Here is a 21,305-nt window from a genome sequence, read left to right as displayed (position 1 = left end):
CGCCTGCCCTAAATGTAATTCCTGGGAACGCCACTGTTCCATGAGCTGCTGCAGTGCTGCTGTTCAGCCACAGAGAAGAACGCCGCTCTGGTTTTGGGCTCCATGATTGGTCAAGTTCAAGGATTCTGCTATCGACTTTCATGGTCTTTATAGGAATACGTGAAGCCTGGCTTTACCATCCTGGCTCGACACAGCCTGGCTTGACAAGGTCTAGCTCGACAAAGTCGCTCCTCCTACACTACCTACATTACTACAGTAAATGCAAGGTCAGGGACCACATGCAATACCTTCACGAACTACTTGTTGAAAATCCCTGCTTTAAATCAGGTTCCACAACCAAGCTTGACACTCATATTAGACCTGCACCTATTGACTTTTGACCACAGACTCCTGGATGCTCTTGCACATGGACTACGTATATATTACAGAACTTTGACAGATGCCTGTTAAGGATTACTGTTGAGAAACTATAGTATACTAATTCATAGACTGTTGATATTGTACTATTCAGCCAGATTTTCACTGTTGAAAATCTGTTGATAGGCCACAGTATGTTTGTTTGGTGGGGCAGTTCTTTGCAGAAAATAATGCGAATCTATTCATTCAATTAAAGTCTTTGTTAATAAATTACACTATGGGTAGCATTTGTTGTTGTCCGAGGTTCTATTCCTCAATATATTATATACTCAAATGTGTTTGTATAGCTATTAATCACTGTTACAGTGTCAAAGGGCTTTACAGGCCCACTTTTAACAAAGGAAATAAACACCCCATTTGCTAATTACCGCCTGGGCATTTGTCGATGATCTAGGTCATCCAAACCAAGGGCATGCATATTAATACCCCATGTCTGAGGATAAATACTTAGGGCAATGAATACTGGGTGATAATTAGTTTATCACATGCCCATAGCCTTATTTATTACAAAGACAATGAGAAAGTAGGCCTGGATCAGCACTTTAATTGAATAAATAGATTAACATTGCTGTTGAGGAACCGCCCCGGTGAACATTTATTTCCCAATCGTGTGGGTTGGGAGTTGGTTGGAAACATGGCTTGCCTGACATTACTCCTCAACCACCAATAATACCAAAACATCCACAGTAACCATGTTAGCCAAACAGTAGCGAGGTAGCTCAGTTCACCCTGTAGTAGCACATTTGTATTGTCAGCTGCCTACTTGTTTGGCTTCTGTATTATCCTTAGGGACGATACGGCAGCTAACTAATCACTGCAACCATGCAGTGATATTCAACTGGTGGCCCGTGGGCCAAATACGTCCCCAGCGGAGCTTTTTTGTGGCCCCTGGAACATATCCCATGTTCCAATGTAAAATTAAAAAAATGTTTATTAGATGGTTAGTTGTACAGGATGACCATTTTGAATGTTTTTGACTGTACCTTTTTGCAGCACCATTTGACACATATTTGTGTCCTTGTATTTCTATCTCTTATGTGGACATAAATCAATTATTAAAATGTGTCATTTAGTCTTTTTTTCTTTCAAAATTATATAGTTCCCTGCACAATTACACCTGTTACCTGCCTTTGTACTGTATGCTCCCCTGATATGCTTCAAAATGAAAAAGAAAAAAGCCACAAATACAAGAAAGCAAACATGATTTTTTTTTATTGAAACAGTTTACTGATAAATGACAGATGGTTGTCATGAAATTTTCATGTTTAATCTAAAAAAATCATGGGCTAAAAAGTCATACATGGTACTTAACATTGAATAGCAAGAGAATCCATGCTTCGGAGCAGACACTCAATTCACAAAGAAATCAGGCAAAATGCCCCATTGATTTCAATAAAAAATATTAAATCTTTTTTTTCCACTCTATCCATCTTTACATGGTACAGGTTTGTTCACTTTTTAATAATATAAAAACGCTTAATACTGATTGTGAAACACTGGAATTAATTTACAAAACATAATAATAATTATAATATTAATAACAATAACAAACAATAATAACAATAACCATTAGATTTAAAAACAAAACAAAACAAATGAATGTGGAGGAAACCAGTTTACAGCTGTTGCATTTTGGCCCACACAAACAGCAAAGGTTTTTTTTGGAGGGAAATACCAATTGGCATTTACATCTACCTGACACACAGTTACACACAAACACAGTATCAGGTCGTTGAGTATTTCTCTTTGCCATTTTACAGTGTTATGGGCACGATGACACGACACTCCAAGCATTCATGTGCCTCTGGGGGATCTCACACTCATTGACCGATCAAATACTTTATTTCACTGTCAATCAAGTTCGTTCGGTGGGCCGATAGTGGCCCTCGTGAAAGTGCCCTCTGCTCCTCCTCCAGCACACAGGATAGTAAATGATAAAGTAAAAGTAAAAGGACCTTTTTTTTTTAAAGTGTCTCAGCATTTAGAGGAAGGGAAAAACCTGCCGGGGGAGAGGAACTTGTATCCGTTGCCAGCAGGTAGTCTGATAGAGCGAGCGCCGGGGCTGCTGCTAGTGGAAATGGTGGGGGAGGGGGCCACTTTCCTGTGTCCGTTGGACGAGTTCTTGCCCCTGTCCAAAGACTGCAGCCCCAGCTCCCGCAGCTCCAGGCTGTCTTGGGTGTCAGTAGGGGAGCAGTGACGCGGCGAGAGGTTCAGAAGGCTCAGCACGTCCCTCTTGGTTGACCCCATGGGACCCGGAGCGCCGTGGTGGATGCCCCTGACTGGACGCATGTGTTGCTGATGCTGGGCAGCGGCGGCGTTGGCCCAGAAGGTCTTCAGATTGTGGATAGCTTGGACCTTCTCGTCGATGACCCCTCGTCTTAGACGGTCCAAGTCGGGGGTGTCCGCCGACGTGGAACAGGCGGAGCCGGTGGAGGAGTAGGACAGCGCGGGGGACGGGGCGCTGCCGGACGGGGATTGGTGGCCCGAGCTGGGGGAAATGTTGCTCGGAGACCGAGAAATGTGGCCGCTGTACGGGGAGCTGGGGTACTTGAGTTTGAACTGCGCGTCCAGAGTGGGAGAAGGGTGGCTGCCCTCCCTCTGGGACGACTCTGAGACCGCGGGGCTGTTGTAGCCGGAGCTTATCTTCTGCAGGGAGGAGGAGCGGGAGGGAGGTTTGGGCCTCGGGGAGGACTGAGCCCGGACGCTGGCGCTGCTGCTGGGACGGCTGAACGCGCTGGTTTCCGAGGAGCGGAAGGCACTGCTCCGAGACGCCGCCGCCGCCGCTCCCTCCGCCCCGGCCCGCTGCAGGCTGCCCACCGCCCGCAGGTGGCTCTGGGTCTCCTCCAGGATCTTCTGGGCCAGCTCCTGAGGGTCCAGAGGGACCGTGGTCTTCTCCTCCTGGGACTTGACGGTGCTGTCCGTCTCCGTGCTGGACTGGTCCGACTCGCCCGTGTCGGAGGTGCTGACCTTGCCGACCTTCTGGAAGGGCGAGTTGGGGCTGGGCACCAGGCAGGTCTTGACGGGGGAGGTCGGGGTGCTGACGCTGCCCCTCGACGACACTGATACAGCGTAGCCTCGCCCTGTTCCTGAACCGGACCCCCCGGCCGACACCCCCCTGCCCCCGCGGTGGTGGCGCTGGCTGTGGCCGGGCGGCAGAGGCAGGGAGTCACAGTGGCTCCCGAGCGGCTCGCTGCTGATGATGGAGAAGCCCTCGTACTCCTCCTCCTCCCCCCGGCTCCCCGCGCCCGCCGCGGCGGCACCCGCCCCGCCGTGAGGCGAGGAGCGGCTGCGGGGAACGTGCGGATGCTTGTGAATGGAGTAGTGCGCCGTGGCCCCGCTGCGCTGCCGATGGCCGAGGAAGTCGCACTCCGACTTGGAAGCGAAGCTCATGGTGGAGGCTACGGAGCTAAGGCTGTAGACGGAGATGGCGTCCGAGGCCAGATTGTCCAGGCAAGGCGGAGAGAAAGGCAGGCTGGGATATCCCATGGGCAAGGGGTTCGATACGGACTGAGCCGAGGCCAGCGATTCAAGAGAAGACGAACTGTCCAGACTCAAGCGCTTGGGCAGTTCTGTTGAGTCTAAAAAAAAAAAAGATGAAGAAAAAAATATGGTGAATTATCTAACGTCCAATCATGGGACTGGTGAGATGAAGAGGATTTATGCAGATATACTGTAATGTGCATAAATATTGTCTCGTTTTTGTACCGTACTTACCAAATAGTGCCAGCAGAGACTGCAGAGCAAAGTGCAAGGTGCGGCGGTTGGCTAGCTTGCCTGTTTTCAACACCACCTCTTCTTGGCCAACCTCACACAGATCAAACCCTGCACACACACACACACACACACACAAGGGGACAACAGTCAGCAAAGAGATTTAATATTTAAGGCAAAGAAAATTAACAACTGCTTATTTTCATTACTTTCTGCCAAATTCAGTCATTGCAATTCTGCCCTCTACACAGTGCTGTGGTCCCTGTCACTGCCAAGCTCCACTTTTGGAGGCCTGGGTAGGAAGTAGAAAACCACATGCCTCCTCTACCTCCGACATGCATGCCGAAGAGTTTCACTGTGAGAGTGAAATTCAATGTGCAACGCATGCAGACAAAGGTTCACGTTTATATCTCCCAGTTCTCCTCCCTGTTGAACAGCTGCCCAGACTATAGGGTTGGGACGATATGAAAATGACATGTCACGATTACTGAGGCAAAAATAATTGCGATTAACGATATTATCGTGATAATCAAAATATGCTTAAAACTTAAAATGCCACTTTTGTTAAAAGGATCCCTTGCTAATAAGCCAAATATGCATTAATACATTATAATTACCCTCTATAACTAAAATAAAACAATTAAAATTCCTTAAATCTTTTATTTATTTTTAGAAACAGTTAATCTTTTACTCAAGAGGGGCAATGCCCGTTGCAAGTTGATGATGTCATTTGTCCATGTGTGGTCTAGCACTATGGAATGCATGTGCAAAAAAACATTTAAATTATCGATTTGATGCTCATATTAACCTAGTATTGAGTTGTTTTTTATTTTCACAAGCATTCCATAAATTCCATAGGCTAGACCACACATGGACAAATGACATCATCAACTTGCGACGGGCATTGCCCCTATTGAGTGAAAGATCAACCACATTAAAGGTTTATCATTGTAAATGTTCACTGGTCTGGTGATTGAGATGTCTGATTGTTTAAATATTTGACGGTTCTCACCTAGGGCAGCCAGGAATTCATGACAACCTGGCAGTCGCCATAGCTGGACACTAATGGACACCTGAATGGGCAGCAAGGAGAAGTCCTGCTCTTTCTCGCCTGTTTGTAGTTGGACTAGCACCTGGTGGAGCTGGAGGAGAGAAAGAGAGAGAGAGAGAGGGAGAGGGAAAAAAATCGTAAATAGAAAAAGGCAAAAGTTTCACACAGTTGGAAGTAACTTTACATGGTGACATGACTGATGGTTAAAATGCATTTGGTTAGTGTCAAACTTGAACGGAAACTTGAACAGAAACCAAAACAATGTGGAAAAACTTGATTTGGTTGGTTGCTTTTCTTGTCACATACAGTAATGAAAATCCTGAGAAATGAACAAACTGTATAAATGATATGTATATTCCCTATTGCTGTATGTTAACCTTCTTATTATTAATGTTGAAGTCTGGATATTTTTTTATTGTGAACCAGTGCTGTGTTCTAGGTTTTTTCGGAGGGTATACGATAATTATTCCCTGCACGACATGCGCGATACGCTAGCGCATGTTCATTGGATGAAAATGGATATACGCATTTGTACAAAAAAATCTGCACAGTATACGGCGTATACAGCGTAACACGATAGAACACACCACTGTTGTGAACCTACTTGACCGTGACAAGATATATGAGAAATATGTGACAAGAGATATGAGACATATTCTTTTTCAATTTATTGAAAAAAAAAAAAAGTAATGGAAAGCTCAGAAAAGTAATAATACCATCTTTTCCGGGGTACAATTTCTCATAGTGGCTAAGAATCTAACCTTTGACACCTTTCCTTTGTGAACTTGAGCGTTAACAACTAAAGAGCCTTTGACTGTGTGAAGCTGAAGGTGTTCAGCTTAAACTTGAATCTCCCCCATCCTGCCCTGCGGGGGTTTACACACATTGCCTCTGGAACATACCGTGGCCCTTTTATTTGAGGATTATTTGGGCTTGGAACAGAGACACCTTTGTAAGAGTGACGCAAACTGCTCCAAAAAATACTGTACGCCTGCTTCTGTCTCCTCCCACGTTTCTTCTTGACGATCATGAACGGTTCGTTTTAATCCCCTGGGGTTACCCTGAAACATTCCCTCTGACCTGGAGTGAACGGTCCGTGGCTGTAAACCCCACACCCAACACTTGTAATCTCGCCGATCTCTAACCGCAGGAGCTAGCAGTGGAATGGCGGAAAACTCGAAAAACCATCACTTCAAAAGGCAACTATTTCTACAACTGCATTGTATGCATCAAGACCAAGGGGCCAGCTTCCGAGTTGTAAATTGAGGCTATATAGGAAGAGACAGTTCATATGAATGGCCAATGGTCTCACTGTTTCAACCCTGCTGGTGTCAGAAGTAATTAAGCTCTGTTCAAGCGGATGGGTTTTTGCCGAACTGTACACTTGATTTTATTACCTTAATAAACATTGTCATAAATACTATATGCTTCCAGTCGCTAGTTTAAAGTCTAAACTATGGTCCCATTTATTTTAAAATTGATGATAAAGTAGGGTATGCTGTAGGAGGGGCATGGCTACCTTGTGATGATTTGATTGACAAGCTACACAACCAATAGCATTCATTCCCCACCCCCGCTCTGGTCCCAACCAATAGCATTCATTTCCGAGTGCGTAGGATGTAGAAAGATGGCGTATTTGAAATGGCTGAAAAATAGGCTTTCATATACTGTCTGTAGAGTCTATGGGCGCATACTTTTTACTATCTATGATCAAGACAGCAGAGCGACATTAGACATCAAAGCATATTCTGAACAACGCATGCAGTTCATATTGTTGAAATATGCAGGAGTGCTGCTGAGTGTCGCAGTGTTTCTCAGTGGGAGGGAGATGGAGAAAGAGGTGGGATATCGGGTAGAATGATGGGATGAAGAGGTGCATGGTATTAGGTCAAGGCACACTTACCATAGCCACCATATTTTTTACAGCCTTCAGACCGCAGGTTAGGGGCAGGGGAGAGAGAAAGGGCTTTTAATTGCATGCATTACAGGCCATTCACAAAGGGCAGAGAAGGGTTCAACGTTAACGGGAAGGAACACAGTAACACAGAATGCTGTTGTGGTATATGTTACCACCAAATTATATATACAGTACCACACTGTGATCACTATGGGAACACCATGTACTGTACAATGTACACACCTGTACGTAATGCTAGGCAATATATACACATTTCCAACACATTTTAATGTTGTTATTTTCAGTCATCTTACAACAACACAAGGGAGAATAATTCAAGTGATCATGCTGTGTGTGTCTGCGTGTGCGTGTGTGTGTGTGTGTGTGTGCGTGCGTGCGTGCGTGCGTGTGTGTATCAAACATTGTATGCATACTGCCATTAGGCCATTAAGGCCACAAAAGTACCTCCAAAGTACCTATACCTACCACAACTTTTTCACATAATAATTTTTACAATAATATTTAACTTTAACTCTATAATGGTCAAGTCAAAAGGGCTCTGTTTGGGCTGAAACCTGGCCCAAATTTGGATTCATATACATCATGGATACATGGAATATTGATTTCACCGACTGGCCACATGAAGCCCCAGTTCCACATTGGAGGCACAATGTGGATTCGGAGATCCACATGTTTTGATGTTTGATGTTTTGGCTTATATTCTACAAGCTGAAAACGCGACCTGATTAGCCTACCCGGCGTTGCTGGGGTTATCGAGATGACAATGTGTTGCTTTGCAAAGTGTCGATCAGCGTGTTTCGGCCTGGTTATTGCATGGTTGAAATAAGTTCTCTCTCTCCCTCACACCCTATCCATCCAATGTACTGTATACAGCTGAGCATGTTTTTCGTATAACGTACTGAATGTTAGTTACATTATGAGGCACGATAATCCCTAATCTCCTACTAATCGTACACCACTTCAATGCAAGCATGTGACGACCGCATGTTACACGTGAACACAGGCCGAACTTAAGCAACGTGCGGTTAATTCTCTGGCCATCATGAGCTATACAGGGGGAACAAGACCCCGATTGTTGGTAAGACTTTGAACACGCTGTCGTTTGGTGGCATTTCAACGCAGATTAAGCCATAAGGTTTAGCCTTCCGCGGTGCGCGACGGTGCCTTAACCAGTCCTGACGTACTGCAACCCCCCCAGCTATCTGATAATATATCACACCAATGCTTTGTTCTGCCTTCGCACCGGCTTATCATAACTCAAAGAAACGTGTGGGCAGGGTTTGCCTTCCGTAGTTCTGAACACGAGCGAAAGACCAAAGTAAGTTGTATGAGACTTAATAATGTGGTGCTACAGTATTATGTGTGTGGCGGTGCGGTGCGGTGCAGGGGAGGGGAGGGGAGGGGAGGCGGGGGTCCTTACCCGGTTGATGAGCTGCTCTCCTGCCTCTGAAGCTGTGATGAGTTTGCACAGAGCCTGGAGGGCTGGGGGCGGCAGGCCTAGAGGGATGCCATCAAAAGAAACACTTTATTTAATTATTCCTACAGTACAGTACTCTGCATTCTTCATGCACCCAAGTGGTACAAAGTCTTAAGCAGGTGGATTCTTAATCCATTCAATCCGGGAAAAGCATCTGTCATTTTTAGATATATTTGGCTATTAAAAAATAGCAGATCTACAAGCTCATAGCGTGTCACTTTATGCCGCGCTATGAGCTTGTAGATCTGCAAAATATTGAAAATGTGTGCAAATCTTTCAATATATTTTTAAAGTGAACATTTGTAACTCAAAACTTTGCTTTGAGCCAATGGAAACAAGACCGCAAGGACCTTTTTGGACGGACCTTTTAGACAAAGTGTTTTAACTGTACTTGTGCTGTTTTTTACATTTCTGTCTAATACAATATTCAGTCAAAAAATGCTTCTGGGGGTCCCTGGAACAAAATACATATAATTTTGGGTGGTCCTTGACATGAAAAAGTTTGAGAACCACTGATATTATAGCAACATATGTTTAAAAAAAAAAACTGTTAGGATTTAGAAGACAATTGTAGAATCCCCAGAAGCAAAGATTTTTGTTACAAATGTTCACTTAAAAAATATATATATATTCAAATATTTGCACAAAATGTTCACAATTTTTCGAAGAAATCTAAAATGACACAGATGCGTCCCGGGATTGAATGGGTTAATGTGGTAATACTGTATGAAAGCTGGTTTAGAGGACCAAGGGAGGAAGAAGAAGCTATTATTGTGAAAAGAAACTCTTGTAATGACTTGTAATATCTCATGGCTATTATCTACTTAAATAATATTGAAGCTGTCCACACGCTGTGCAATTTTAGCCATGTTTGTTGTGAACAATGCTTTGAGGTTTTGGGTTGATCAGGGAGGGTGAAGGAGGGACAACTATGAGCCATGGGGTCCCACGGGGGTTCAAGGCTATCTGAAGTTTGGGGCCATAATCGTGTCGTCTGATCACACAGCCACGGTTCTATTCCCAGGATGGATTTGTTCGCGTGCCGCTGGCTGGCTGGTGTACGACACCTCGTTGTTCATCATTCACACAATATAACAGTGGGAAAAAGTTTCAAATCGCACAGCGTCTGACAAGGGCAAGGCTGATGAGCAAAATCTTAAAGGGATAGGTTCACCAAAAAAATTTACTTTTGGAGACTTGAATTAATGGATATTTTTTTGTTTTTGTAGCATTCCTAAGCCAATAATTTGATGACCAGCAGCGGTTCCGGTAGGAGACACAAAGAGTCTCCTTTGTTCTCCTACCGGAACCGCTGGTCATGTGTTCTTAGCTTGCCGATCTATTATTTTCGTCACGTGACGTCCTGTATACAACATTAGGGCACACTCACGCAGCTCGTGTAGCGCAGCACTGCATTTGACATATTTCATGTAATGTTAGACAAAAACAATGTATATCCAAACATTTTCCAAACCTTTTCCAGGCCTGGAAAACCGTTTTTCAGATTTCAAAATATTTTCAGGAATTTCATGACCGTGGGAACCCTGTTTTTATGATAATGTTTCTGCCAAACTGTCTGATCTAACTGCAACGTTATAGTCCACCGTCCTCCTGTTTCAGAACGTACCCAGGAGTGACTGCAGGGTGGTGCTGCACTGTTGCAGCCGGTCCCCGGGGTCCGCCGTGGGGAAGAAGACGGCGGCGGGGATGCCGGGGCCCGCCGAGTCCAGGCGGAAGCCCACGGCCGTCAGCAGGGCCTGCCAGCCGGGGACGCCGCACACCTTGTTCTCCACGCTCTGCTGGGACGTGTACATGGAGTTACGCTGGCCGTTCTGGATCCTCTGCAGAGACTTCTCCACCTGCAGAGAGAGAGAGAGAGAGAGAGAGAGAGAGAGAGAGAGAGAGAGAGAGAGAGAGAGAGAGGAGAGCGAGAGAGCGGGAGTGTTAGAGAGCCCCTTCACCAAAAATGTGGAATAATGCCCTGACACCCTATCCATTAAAACCATTCAATCCGGGAACGCATCTTTTTTTTGGCTATTCATAAATAGCAGATATAAAGCGAACATTTGTAACTCAAATCTTTGCTTCTGGGGGATTCTACAAATGTCTTCTAAATCCAAAGACTTGAGTTAAAAATGTTCGTTTTAAAAAATATATATATTCAAAGATTTGCACACATTTTCACCAAAAAAAAAAGAAGGGGGGAGCGGAACGGGGGGGGGAAGCAACATGAGCGGATAACGAGCGTGACAACAGCCCCCTGGAGCGTGGAGCGGCATTTGTGTTTGTGTTTGAGTGTGGTATACATCAAAGCCAGTCCACAGATAGAAACCGAGGTTAATTAGGATGAGGAGATCAAGTATGCCTGTATGTGTGTGAGGTTCCGTAATTAACCACTTTCAACCTGGCATTATAGGTGCAAATCATCAAATAATTTCAAACGTCCTCAAACAATTTCAAGCAATTTGAAGCGAAAAGAGCACATAGCTGATCTACAAGCATTGTGAGCTTGTAGATCAGCTATTTTCCCTATATGTCATGCATGCGGGTGAATGTCTCACCAGGTGGAGTAACACTCTGAGGGCGTCCCGTGCTTGAACCGGATACTGCAGAATCTCAGCCAAAGCCTGGCCAATCAGCGATGAGGGACTGTTCAGTTTGACATCATTGCCAATCAGCATATACCCTGGACAGACAAATAAAACACATATATTGTTTTTGCACTTTATTCAAATGTTTGAAGCTTTCATGCAGACATTAGAAGTTTTATAATGGTGGACAATATACTCAAGTAAATACCTAGGTATTCAAAAGTACAAATTACATTTTCATAAGTTTTCCATAAAATAAAATAGCAGATCTACAAGCTCACGACTCACTTTTTTTTATATAATGAATTTTGGCTGTGGCACTCAGAACCAAACTGCCATAAATAAGCATGGCACTGAATGAGTTAATGTCCACCACTGATATAAATGTATTACTGAGTCAGGATTATGACATAAATGAATAATAGTGTCTCTAACCCATTGGTTCTCAGAGTGGGGTCCGGGGATCCCCAGGCCGCGCTGCAAGCTTGTACATCTGCATCTTTTTTTTTTTTTTACATAAATCTTCTCTTCTGGGGGTCCCTGGCACAAAACGTTTTCAGATGGGGGTCCACACGGCCAAATACATATCAATTTGGGGGTCCTTGACACACGAAAACGTTGTGAAAAGCAAACTGCTCTAACCTGCCCAGTTGGAGGGATGCGAGTACTGCTTGCTGCTCTGGACCGTCTTCATGGCGTCGGCCAGGGCGGCGCTGGCCTTGGTGCCGTTGAGCAAGGCGGTGTAGAAGGCGTGGACAAAGACCTTGGAGGCGGCGACGGGTACGGGCCACAACGACACCAGAACACACTGAGCCCCGGCCGCCAGGAAGGCCCTGGTCAGACCCACCACGCCATCGGCCGTCACTTTGCTGCTTGACTCCTGGTACGACCTGTACACACACACACGCACGCACGCACGCACGCACGCACGCACGCACGCACGCACACACACACACACACACACACACACACACACACACACACACACACACACACACACACACACACACACACTTACTTGTATTAGTGTGGAAGGTGCAAGAAAATATATTGCTGTTTCAATTAGGGCTGTCCAATACTATTGGCCTCCCGATATTAGCATAAAAATGTAATATCGGAAGATATCGTGTCAAAGTAATTTGGAAAATTAAGTAAACATTTGAAAAGAATTATGGTTTAATGTAATTATGTCTGAGTGGAATACACTCCTCTCATTCTTTTAGTATTTGCTATATCTGTTGTAGACTCCTTGGCTCCTGAACATTTGCATTTCTTTTGTTACTATGCTAGTTTGTGGTTGGGTTGCAGGAGAAAAGGTGTTGGCTAGGTATGTCTGTATACAGAAGGGGTTTCCTTTGATGAGTGGGGTAATTAAGCCTGAGTCAGTCAGTGTGTCCTTTGAGTTCAAACTGGCTGGTCATTCCGATTCTGTACTGTGATGCTTTGATTGTAAGTTTGTAACTCCATTTGATATCAAATTATAACACTCATTCTTCTTGAAACTTTGAATTGTCTCTGCCTTATTTTGTCTATTCTGTTTGACTGAGTTCACATTCAGATTCTGCTTTGACAATCGGTATAATTTTTTTTGGGGGGGGGGCTTAAGTTACAGGAGTTCTTCAGTGTGTGTGATATGAAATGTGTGTCGTGAGTCGAGCCCATTGGTCGAAACCGTTTTCGCTCGTTCATGTACAGTGGCCCCAGACGTTTTGAGCTGCATACCTCTGAATGGCCAGCATGTCCAATGCGCTTCAATGCAATCACTGGGTTCTGGGGGCTTGGTGGATACGCAGATGTCTCTTCAGAGTTTCTAACCTACTGAAGCTCTTGTCACAGTGTTTACAGAGGAAAGGTTTTTCTCCAGTATGGATACGCTGATGTTTCTTAAGACTATTTAAGCAACTGAAACTCTTATGACACTGTTTACAGTAGAAAGGCTTCTCTCCAGTGTGAATACGCAGATGTCTCTTCAGAGTGTCTGAATGACTGAAACTCCTATCGCACCGTTGACACAGGAAAGGCTTCTCTCCAGTGTGGATACGTAGATGTGTCTTCAGAGTGTCTAACAGACTGAAACTCTTGTCACACCGTTGACACAGGAAAGGCTTCTCTCCAGTGTGGATACGCAGATGTATCTTCAGAGTGTCTAACTTACTGAAACTCTTGTCACACCGTTGACAGTGGAACGGCTTCTCTCCAGTGTGGATACGACGGTGTGTCTTCAGATTACTTAAGTGATTGAAACTCTTGTCACACCGTTGACACTGGAAAGGCTTCTCTCCGGTGTGGATACGCAGGTGCGTCTTCAGATTACATAATTGATTGAAACTCTTGTCACACCGTTGACAGTGGAAAGGTTTTTCTCCGGTGTGGACACGCTGGTGCGCCTTCAGGAGACTTAACTTACTGAAACTTTTGTCACACTTTTTACAGATGTGAGTTTTCTCTCCTGCGCACACCATCCGATGTTTCTTTACATCTCCTGGTTGGTTCGACATCTTGGTGTACCGTTGATGACTTTGATGAGATGTCGGTGGGTCTGCATCTCCTTGTTTCCGGCTTGTTACAGAGCTGACTATTTGCTGACGGGACTCTGAGCAGATTTGTTCATTCGTCAGCGTTTGGCGGTCGAGGTCGCCGTGGCTCGGATGAGACACGAAGGTGTGCTCAGAACAGGAGAGTTTAATCTGGGAGGATTGGGACCGCACTCCTTCCAAGAGTGGCGGTTCATGGTCGAATCTGCTGCTATACATGGATGTCTCCCTGTCAGACCTTCTCGTGGTCCCAGTAGGAATGAAGTGGAAGTCTAAAGTAACTTCACACCTCATATATGCTGATCAGAGCTCTGGTCTGACCTCACTCACAACACAATCGGTTGCCATGCATGTCCTAGCAACACCGATGTGTGCAGGCTGAGGCTGCCTCCGCTTCCATATTTGGGCAAGAGTGATGATGTCATCAATATAACATCACCATGACGGCAGAGATCCACATGGAAGCCACGCCATGTCTTTTTCATTTTCATGTGTTTATCATTTACTAATGCCATTATGGTGATGTTATATTGATGACACTAAAATCATAGGCATATTCTTGTCATCTGGACTTTTACCAACCAAGTGTAGCCTAGTTATTAACAACAGCTTGAACAAAATATCTATAAACCAGAGAGGGTCACTTGTAAAAAAATAAATCCATGGCTTTGATGCTATAGATTAGATGTAGGCCTATTTGACAGTGCAGAAACATTTACCGTTTACCCGTTTAAAATGTAAATCCTATTGAAAAGTGTGTTGAAAAAGATAGCAGCCTTCAACAACAGCGTTACATTCAGTGGTCAGGTTTGTACAGAAATCAAGTGAAGACGGAGGAGCGAGCTTAAGCCATGTGCGCGAACGCGCATCTACGCAGCACACATGTGTCGTTGTTTACGTCATCATATGGTTTTAATTTGAAGGTTTTTAACAGGATGTTCAATGTGTTTTTGTGAGTTAAGATAACAGACCAGCGTGCTCCACGCAGTTGTGCTGTGTTAAGTTACACAAGTGACGTTGTTTGGGCGGAAACAGTGCTCTCTGATTTCCACAATAAAATGCTACCCGCCCGCGATTAGTTCAGTACCGCCCGTCCCGTACCCGTGATCTTATCAAAGTAAAATTTTCACCCGTTTTCACCCGTCAAACGCGGGTACCCGTCGGCCCGTTGCAGGACTCTGCAGTGGCCCCAGACGTTTTGAGCTGCAGTACCTCTGAATGGCCAGCATGTCCAATGCGCTTCAATGCAACCACTGGGTTCAGGGGGCTTGGTGGATACGCAGATGTCTCTTCAGAGTGTCTAACCTACTGAAGCTCTTGTCACAGTGTTTACAGAGGAAAGGTTTTTCTCCAGTATGGATACGCTGATGTTTCTTAAGACTATTTAAGCAACTGAAACTCTTATGACACTGTTTACAGTAGAAAGGCTTCTCTCCAGTGTGGATACGCAGATGTGTCTTCAGAGTGTCTGAATGACTGAAACTCCTGTCGCACCGTTGACACAGGAAAGGCTTCTCTCCAGTGTGGATACGCAGATGTGTCTTCAGATGTTCTAACTGACTGAAACTCTTGTCACACCGTTGACACTGGAAAGACTTTTCTCCAGTGTGGATACGCAGATGAATCTTCAGAGTGTCTAACTGACTGAAACTCTTGTCACACCGTTGACACAGGAAAGGCTTCTCTCCAGTGTGGATACGCAGATGTATCTTCAGAGTGTCTAACTGACTGAAACTCTTGTCACACCGTTGACAGTGGAACGGCTTCTCTCCAGTGTGGATACGCAGATGTGTCTTCAGAGTGTCTAACTGACTGAAACTCTTGTCACACCGTTGACAGTGGAACGGCTTCTCTCCAGTGTGGATACGACGGTGTGTCTTCAGATTACTTAAGTGATTGAAACTCTTGTCACACCGTTGACACTGGAAAGGCTTCTCTCCGGTGTGGATACGCAGGTGCGTCTTCAGATTACATAATTGATTGAAACTCTTGTCACACCGTTGACAGTGGAAAGGTTTTTCTCCGGTGTGGACACGCTGGTGCGCCTTCAGGAGACTTAACTTACTGAAACTTTTGTCACACTTTTTACAGATGTGAGTTTTCTCTTCTGCGCACACCATCCGATGTTTCTTTACATCTCCTGGTTGGTTCGACATCTTGGTGTACCGTTGATGACTTTGATGAGATGTCGGTGGGTCTGCATCTCCTTGTTTCCGGCTTGTTACAGAGCTGACTATTCGCTGACGGGACTCTGAGCAGATTTGTTCATTCGTCAGCGTTTGGTGGTCGAGGTCGCCGTGGCTCGGATGAGACACAAAGGTGTGCTCAGAACAGGAGAGCTTAATCTGGGAGGATTGGGACCGCACTCCTTCCAGGAGTGGCGGTTCATGGTCGAATCTGCTGCTATACATGGATGGACTGTGATGGGGACAGAGTTGTAGGTTCTGTTGAGGCTGGATGTCCCTGTCAGACCTTCTCCTGGTCTCAGTAAGAATGAAGTGGAAGTCTAAAGTAACTTCACACCTCATATATGCTGATCAGAGCTCTGGTCTGACCTCACTCACAACACAATCGGTTGCCATGCATGTCCTAGCAACACCGATGTGTGCAGGCTGAGGCTGCCTCCGCTTCCATATTTGGGCAAGAGTGATGATGTCATCAATATAACATCACCATGACGGCAGAGATCCACATGGAAGCCACGCCCATGTCTTTTTCATTTTCATGTGTTTATCATTTACTAATGCCATTATGGTGATGTTATATCGATGACACTAAAATCATAGGCATATTCTTGTCATCTGGACTTTTACCAACCAAGTGTAGCCTAGTTATTAACAACAGCTTGAACAAAATATCTATAAGCCAGAGGGGGTCACTTGTAAAAAAAAATCCATGGCTTTGATGCTATAGATTAGATGTAGGCCTATTTGACAGTGCAGAAACATAATTGCCTTGATGCATGTAACATTAACGAGCGTCAACGAGCATCAGCTGGACACAGACACACACGCCTCCCCTCTGCAGTGCTCTGACACTGAAAGTGACTGGAATCTCATTTCTCTCCAAAAGCCCTTGAATATGATGGAATATGATTAATCGCTCATAGTGCGGCCGCGCTATGAGCTTGTATATCTGCTTATATTTTTGAATAGCCAAAATAAATCTTAAAATGACAGAGAGGCGTCCCCCGGATTGAATGGGTTAAACCAGTGGTTCTCAACCAGTGGTCCGGGGACCACCAGTGGTCCTTGGGGCGGTACTAGGGGGTCTCCAGCGAAATGAGTTAACATAGCGTCACAATCATTTTCACCAATTAGCTTTGGCTATTCAAAAATAGCAGATATACAAGCTCATATGAGCTTGTAGATCTGCTATTTATGAAAAATCTTTATGAAACATTTTTAACTCAAATCTTTGCTTTTGGGGGTCCATCCATGGCACAAAACATTTTCAGATGGGGGTTCGCAGCCAAATGTATATCAATTTAGGGGTCCTTGGCATGAAAAAGGTTGAAAACCACTGGGTTGAACCTTCTAGGGTAAATCTTTCCGTCTTCCCCCTTGCTCTCTAGTCTCTTACCCCAGCACCACCAGTTTGACGGGCAGCCTCAGGTCCAATATGTCCGCCGCGGTGAGCAGGAACTCCTGCAGGGGCGGACTGTCACAGAGGCTCCCCGCGTCGCTGCTGTCGTCCTGCATGTGCAGAGACTCCGGGATGTTGTAGCTGCTCCCGAACGAGCCCTTCCTCCCTCGCCCCTGGCCGCCGCCGCTGCCTCTCCTCCCGCCTCCTCCTCCAGGCCCGCCTCTCCCCGCCGTCCCGACCCCTCCCACGCCGGCGCCCGTGCCGCCGCCGGGCACGCTCTCTACGTTGGGCGTGAGCACCAGGGCGGCCAGCTTCCAGGAGATGTGGGTGGCGAAGTGGGCGCACTCGGCCTGGGTGAGGGCGCTCATGACCCGCTCCTTGGTGGCGACGGAGCCGGCTAAGGGCTGGCAGCCCAGGAGCTCCGCCACCATGAGGGCCTCCTCCTCGGCGGAGGGCATGGGGCCCCACAGCCAGCGGTCCATGACGGGCGACGGCAGGCGAGGGTTGCCCACCACGGCCGCCATGGAGACGCCGCCGCACGGAGCCGCCCCTGGACGCCGAGGGTGAGTCTGTGGGGGGGGGACACGGACAATTGTTATAGGTGAACATGCAATCTAACTGCAGCAGGAACAGCTGGCAAACTCTGTCAAACTTTAACATAACATAAGGGAGGATCTTACAAGAGTTCGAATAAAGTTTATGAGCATAAACATTAACATTCTTTTTCAGAGAATCAGATAACTATTTTTTCATCATTACAATTCAGAACAGGTAATCATCAGAGATCTGAACAAGATGTGAGCTGTGACAACAACCTTGGAACTGGAGCCCAGGCCGTGGATGGAGGGCACGGCGATGAGGCTGAAGCGCTCGTACAGGTACTCGTTAGAGGAGCTTCCCTTCAGCAGGGCGAAGGGGATGAGGTAAAGCTCTCCTTCCAGCACCATCACCAGCTGTCTGTGTCTGCCCACAGGCCCACTGGAGTGCATCAGACCCTGAGCACACACACACACACACACACACACACACACACAGTTAATACAGTATACTGCCACCCAAACACACACATATTACAAGGATGTACAGCTGAGCTCTTTCACACCGCACACACACAAAAACGCAAACAATGGTGTAAAGTAACTACTGTAAGTACATTTACTCAAGTACTGTACTTAACACATCGAGTGCCATAAACGGTCCGGACCGTTTTTGAGGATCCAAACGAGAAGTGCCGAAAACGGTCCGGACCGTTTTTGACCCAATTCAATTTTTATACGAGTGGCCCACGTGGGGCGCTAAAACGAAACTTTGACATCACCCAAGGAGTTTCTGAGAAGAAGAGGCTGGATCTGGCTCCATGTCAAAAATCCTTCCGGTCGGCGTTTTCAATGTTATCTCCTTGACTAAAAGCTTAATATCTCCATTTCTTTTTAACGTGGTGGAAACGAGCCGTTTTCGATCGGCGATCACGCTGCAATGGAGGATCGCGTTGGAAATATTATTGTTCCAGGCGTTAGTCGGGACCCTCCGCCGTCTCGCACGCACGCTTTGTTTACATGCACTTCCGCGTCGGGGCTTCTACAGCACGAAACGTATAACGCAAGTGGATGGAAGAAATGCAGGCACTCAACGTATAATATTTTAATAAACCTCTGGCACCCAATGTGTTAAGTACAATGTTGAGGTATTTTTGGGCGGTGTAGCCGCCCCTATAAGTGGGGTTGGGACACCTCATTAGTACACCCTTCGCTGTACTGTGATTGGCTCATAATTAGTACACCCCTAGCATTAGTACACCCCTAGCTGTACTGTGATTGGCTGACTCTATTGGCTGACTCTATTCAGCACTGTGATTGGCTAGCGAGAAACATGATGAAATGAATTAGGACTAAGCACTTAAAAAAAAAAAAACTTTTTTTTAAAGTGAGCTTCCATCACTGTGATGACCACACCGCCCACTTCACACTGGGTGTGATTTTTGGGCGGTGAAACCGCCCCTATAAGTGAGGTTTGGATATTTGTACAACAAATCCTGCGCTGTGATTGGCCAAAAAGGTACCCCGCCTAACCCTGCACCGTGATTGGCCAATCACAGTCTATTCAGGACTGTGATTGGCCAGTGTCACATGACACATGTGCATAGCCCTATAAGAAACCATAACTTTAAAAAAAACATAAATTTGTTTTTTTTAAGTTATGGTTTCTTCCATCATAAAGAGTGTTTCAATAAATGTATTTATTTTTTGTACATGATTGGTTGACTCCATTCAGTATTGTGATTAGCTAGCAAGACACCGCCCACTTCACACAGGGTGTGATTTTTACTTTACTGGAGTATTTCCAATTTTCAGCAGTTTTACTTCTACTCCACTACATCTCAGAAGCAAATATTGTACTTTTAAAACTTTAGTTACTAGTTACTTTGTAGATTTGAATTACTATTACAAAACATACATTTACCACTTCAGCCCTATATATATTTCGTCATTTCACGCACGCACGCACGCACGCACGCATGCACACAAGCAAACACATGCACACACACATACACACAAGAGCACGCACGCGCACACACACACACACACACACACACACACACACACACACACACACACACACACACACACACACACACACACACACACACACACACACACACACACACACACACACACACACACACACACACACAGGTACTGTAGTACTCACCCCCTCCATAGGTGCGATGAGCAGGTCGTAGAGGGCCCGTAGGGGGGGCTTGCTGAGGTTGCTGGAGCGGCGGGGCAGGGAGGAGCAGTCATCTTTGGCTGGAGACATGGTGTTGCTGAAGAGACTGGTCATACTCTGACAGCTCCTGCAACGAGCACATAGAACAAAACACACACAAAATACACACAAAACCATGAGAAACACGCAACAAGGCGAAATATGTTTTCTGTTCAGCAGCTGTACCACTTATTCCTGCTGTTAACCATCACTGGGGATGTGTAAGTCCGTTTTCAGTTTTCCAATTACCTCAACGAGCATCTAAGACACTGAGTCGTGTCTCCTATCATCATAATAATAAAAAGTTGATGTTCAGATGTATTAAAGCAGGATTGATTTAATATTTCCCAGATATCCCTCCATTCAAATTATACAAGGTGTGTAATTCAGCCTTGGTGCGCCGCCCCCCCCCCCCCCCCCCACCCCAGCCGCTCAGAACAACCAATAACGGGTCGGGGGTTTTACGCAGTGCTTGTAGACCGGCGAGATCTCTCGACCTTCAATCGAAACAAAAACAAATGCAAAACCCCAGGAGCTTGTCATCGACCGAACTTAATATTCCAGCCGATACGCCCCACTGTGATAGGTGGAAAGGTGAATGAAGTAGTAGAGAGAGAGTGTAGACTAGTGGACCGTGACCAGAAACCTGGCCTTTTAGACTACATTTCTAAATGAACTATACCTCCAGACGAGTAAAAAACACGGTTATCTCATTACCGGGAAACACTATCTTGATATTGATCCAAAGGGCATTTTAAGGAGCATTTTCATTCTCTGGTGCGACAAAAACTGATTTTGCCATTAAAAGTTGTCCAATGCAATCTAATCTAATCAAAATGTCCTTATATTATAATGTATCCCTGAGGCTGGGGGGTTGGGTGGGAATGTGCTCTGGACTACATTCTGCAACAAATTACAATGATTGCACGTAAATAAGGGTCTTGCGTTATCAGACCCCTCCCACCACCAGGAACTCCACAACATCATGCTGCCGTTAATGAGTATTTGGAACACAGTGCTGAAGTGGTTGACGGCTGCTTGCTGCAGAGTGTTGCATCAGATATGGCTGCTGGTAAGATGCACACTGAGTCACAGCAGTTCCTGTGGGCTGTGTGTGTGTGTGGTAATAATGGCATAACACACTGCGGCAGGAAAAGCAGCCATTGAACCCACTCAAATCCTAGTGGATCATCTTTCTCTCTTGTGACATACATACTCCCCTGTCTGTCAGCAGCGCCACAGACTAGGAGGTACA

The 21,305-nt window shown here is 45.7% G+C and overlaps 1 protein-coding gene across 1 annotated transcript in view; it reads right to left on the bottom strand.

Moving 5' to 3' along the window:
* Window positions 1–1,659: 1,659 nt before the first annotated feature.
* The window catches only part of LOC308087860 (tetratricopeptide repeat protein 28-like), a 369,778-nt gene continuing 350,132 nt past the window's right edge, over window positions 1,660–21,305 (bottom strand). The window contains 10 exon segments of the mRNA XM_080432067.1: window positions 1,660–3,995; window positions 4,132–4,239; window positions 5,141–5,270; window positions 8,518–8,594; window positions 10,202–10,433; window positions 11,136–11,260; window positions 11,808–12,055; window positions 17,282–17,853; window positions 18,100–18,279; window positions 19,994–20,138. Of these exon segments, the coding sequence (XP_080288193.1) occupies window positions 2,392–3,995; window positions 4,132–4,239; window positions 5,141–5,270; window positions 8,518–8,594; window positions 10,202–10,433; window positions 11,136–11,260; window positions 11,808–12,055; window positions 17,282–17,853; window positions 18,100–18,279; window positions 19,994–20,138 (3,421 nt within the window). The 3' untranslated portion in view covers window positions 1,660–2,391.

This window comes from Gymnoscopelus braueri (assembly GCF_963280865.1).
Source record: "Gymnoscopelus braueri genome assembly, chromosome: 7".
Taxonomy (NCBI): Eukaryota; Metazoa; Chordata; class Actinopteri; order Myctophiformes; family Myctophidae; genus Gymnoscopelus; species Gymnoscopelus braueri.
Note: the sequence above shows the minus strand (reverse complement) of the source record. Positions and strands in the feature narration are given on the sequence as shown.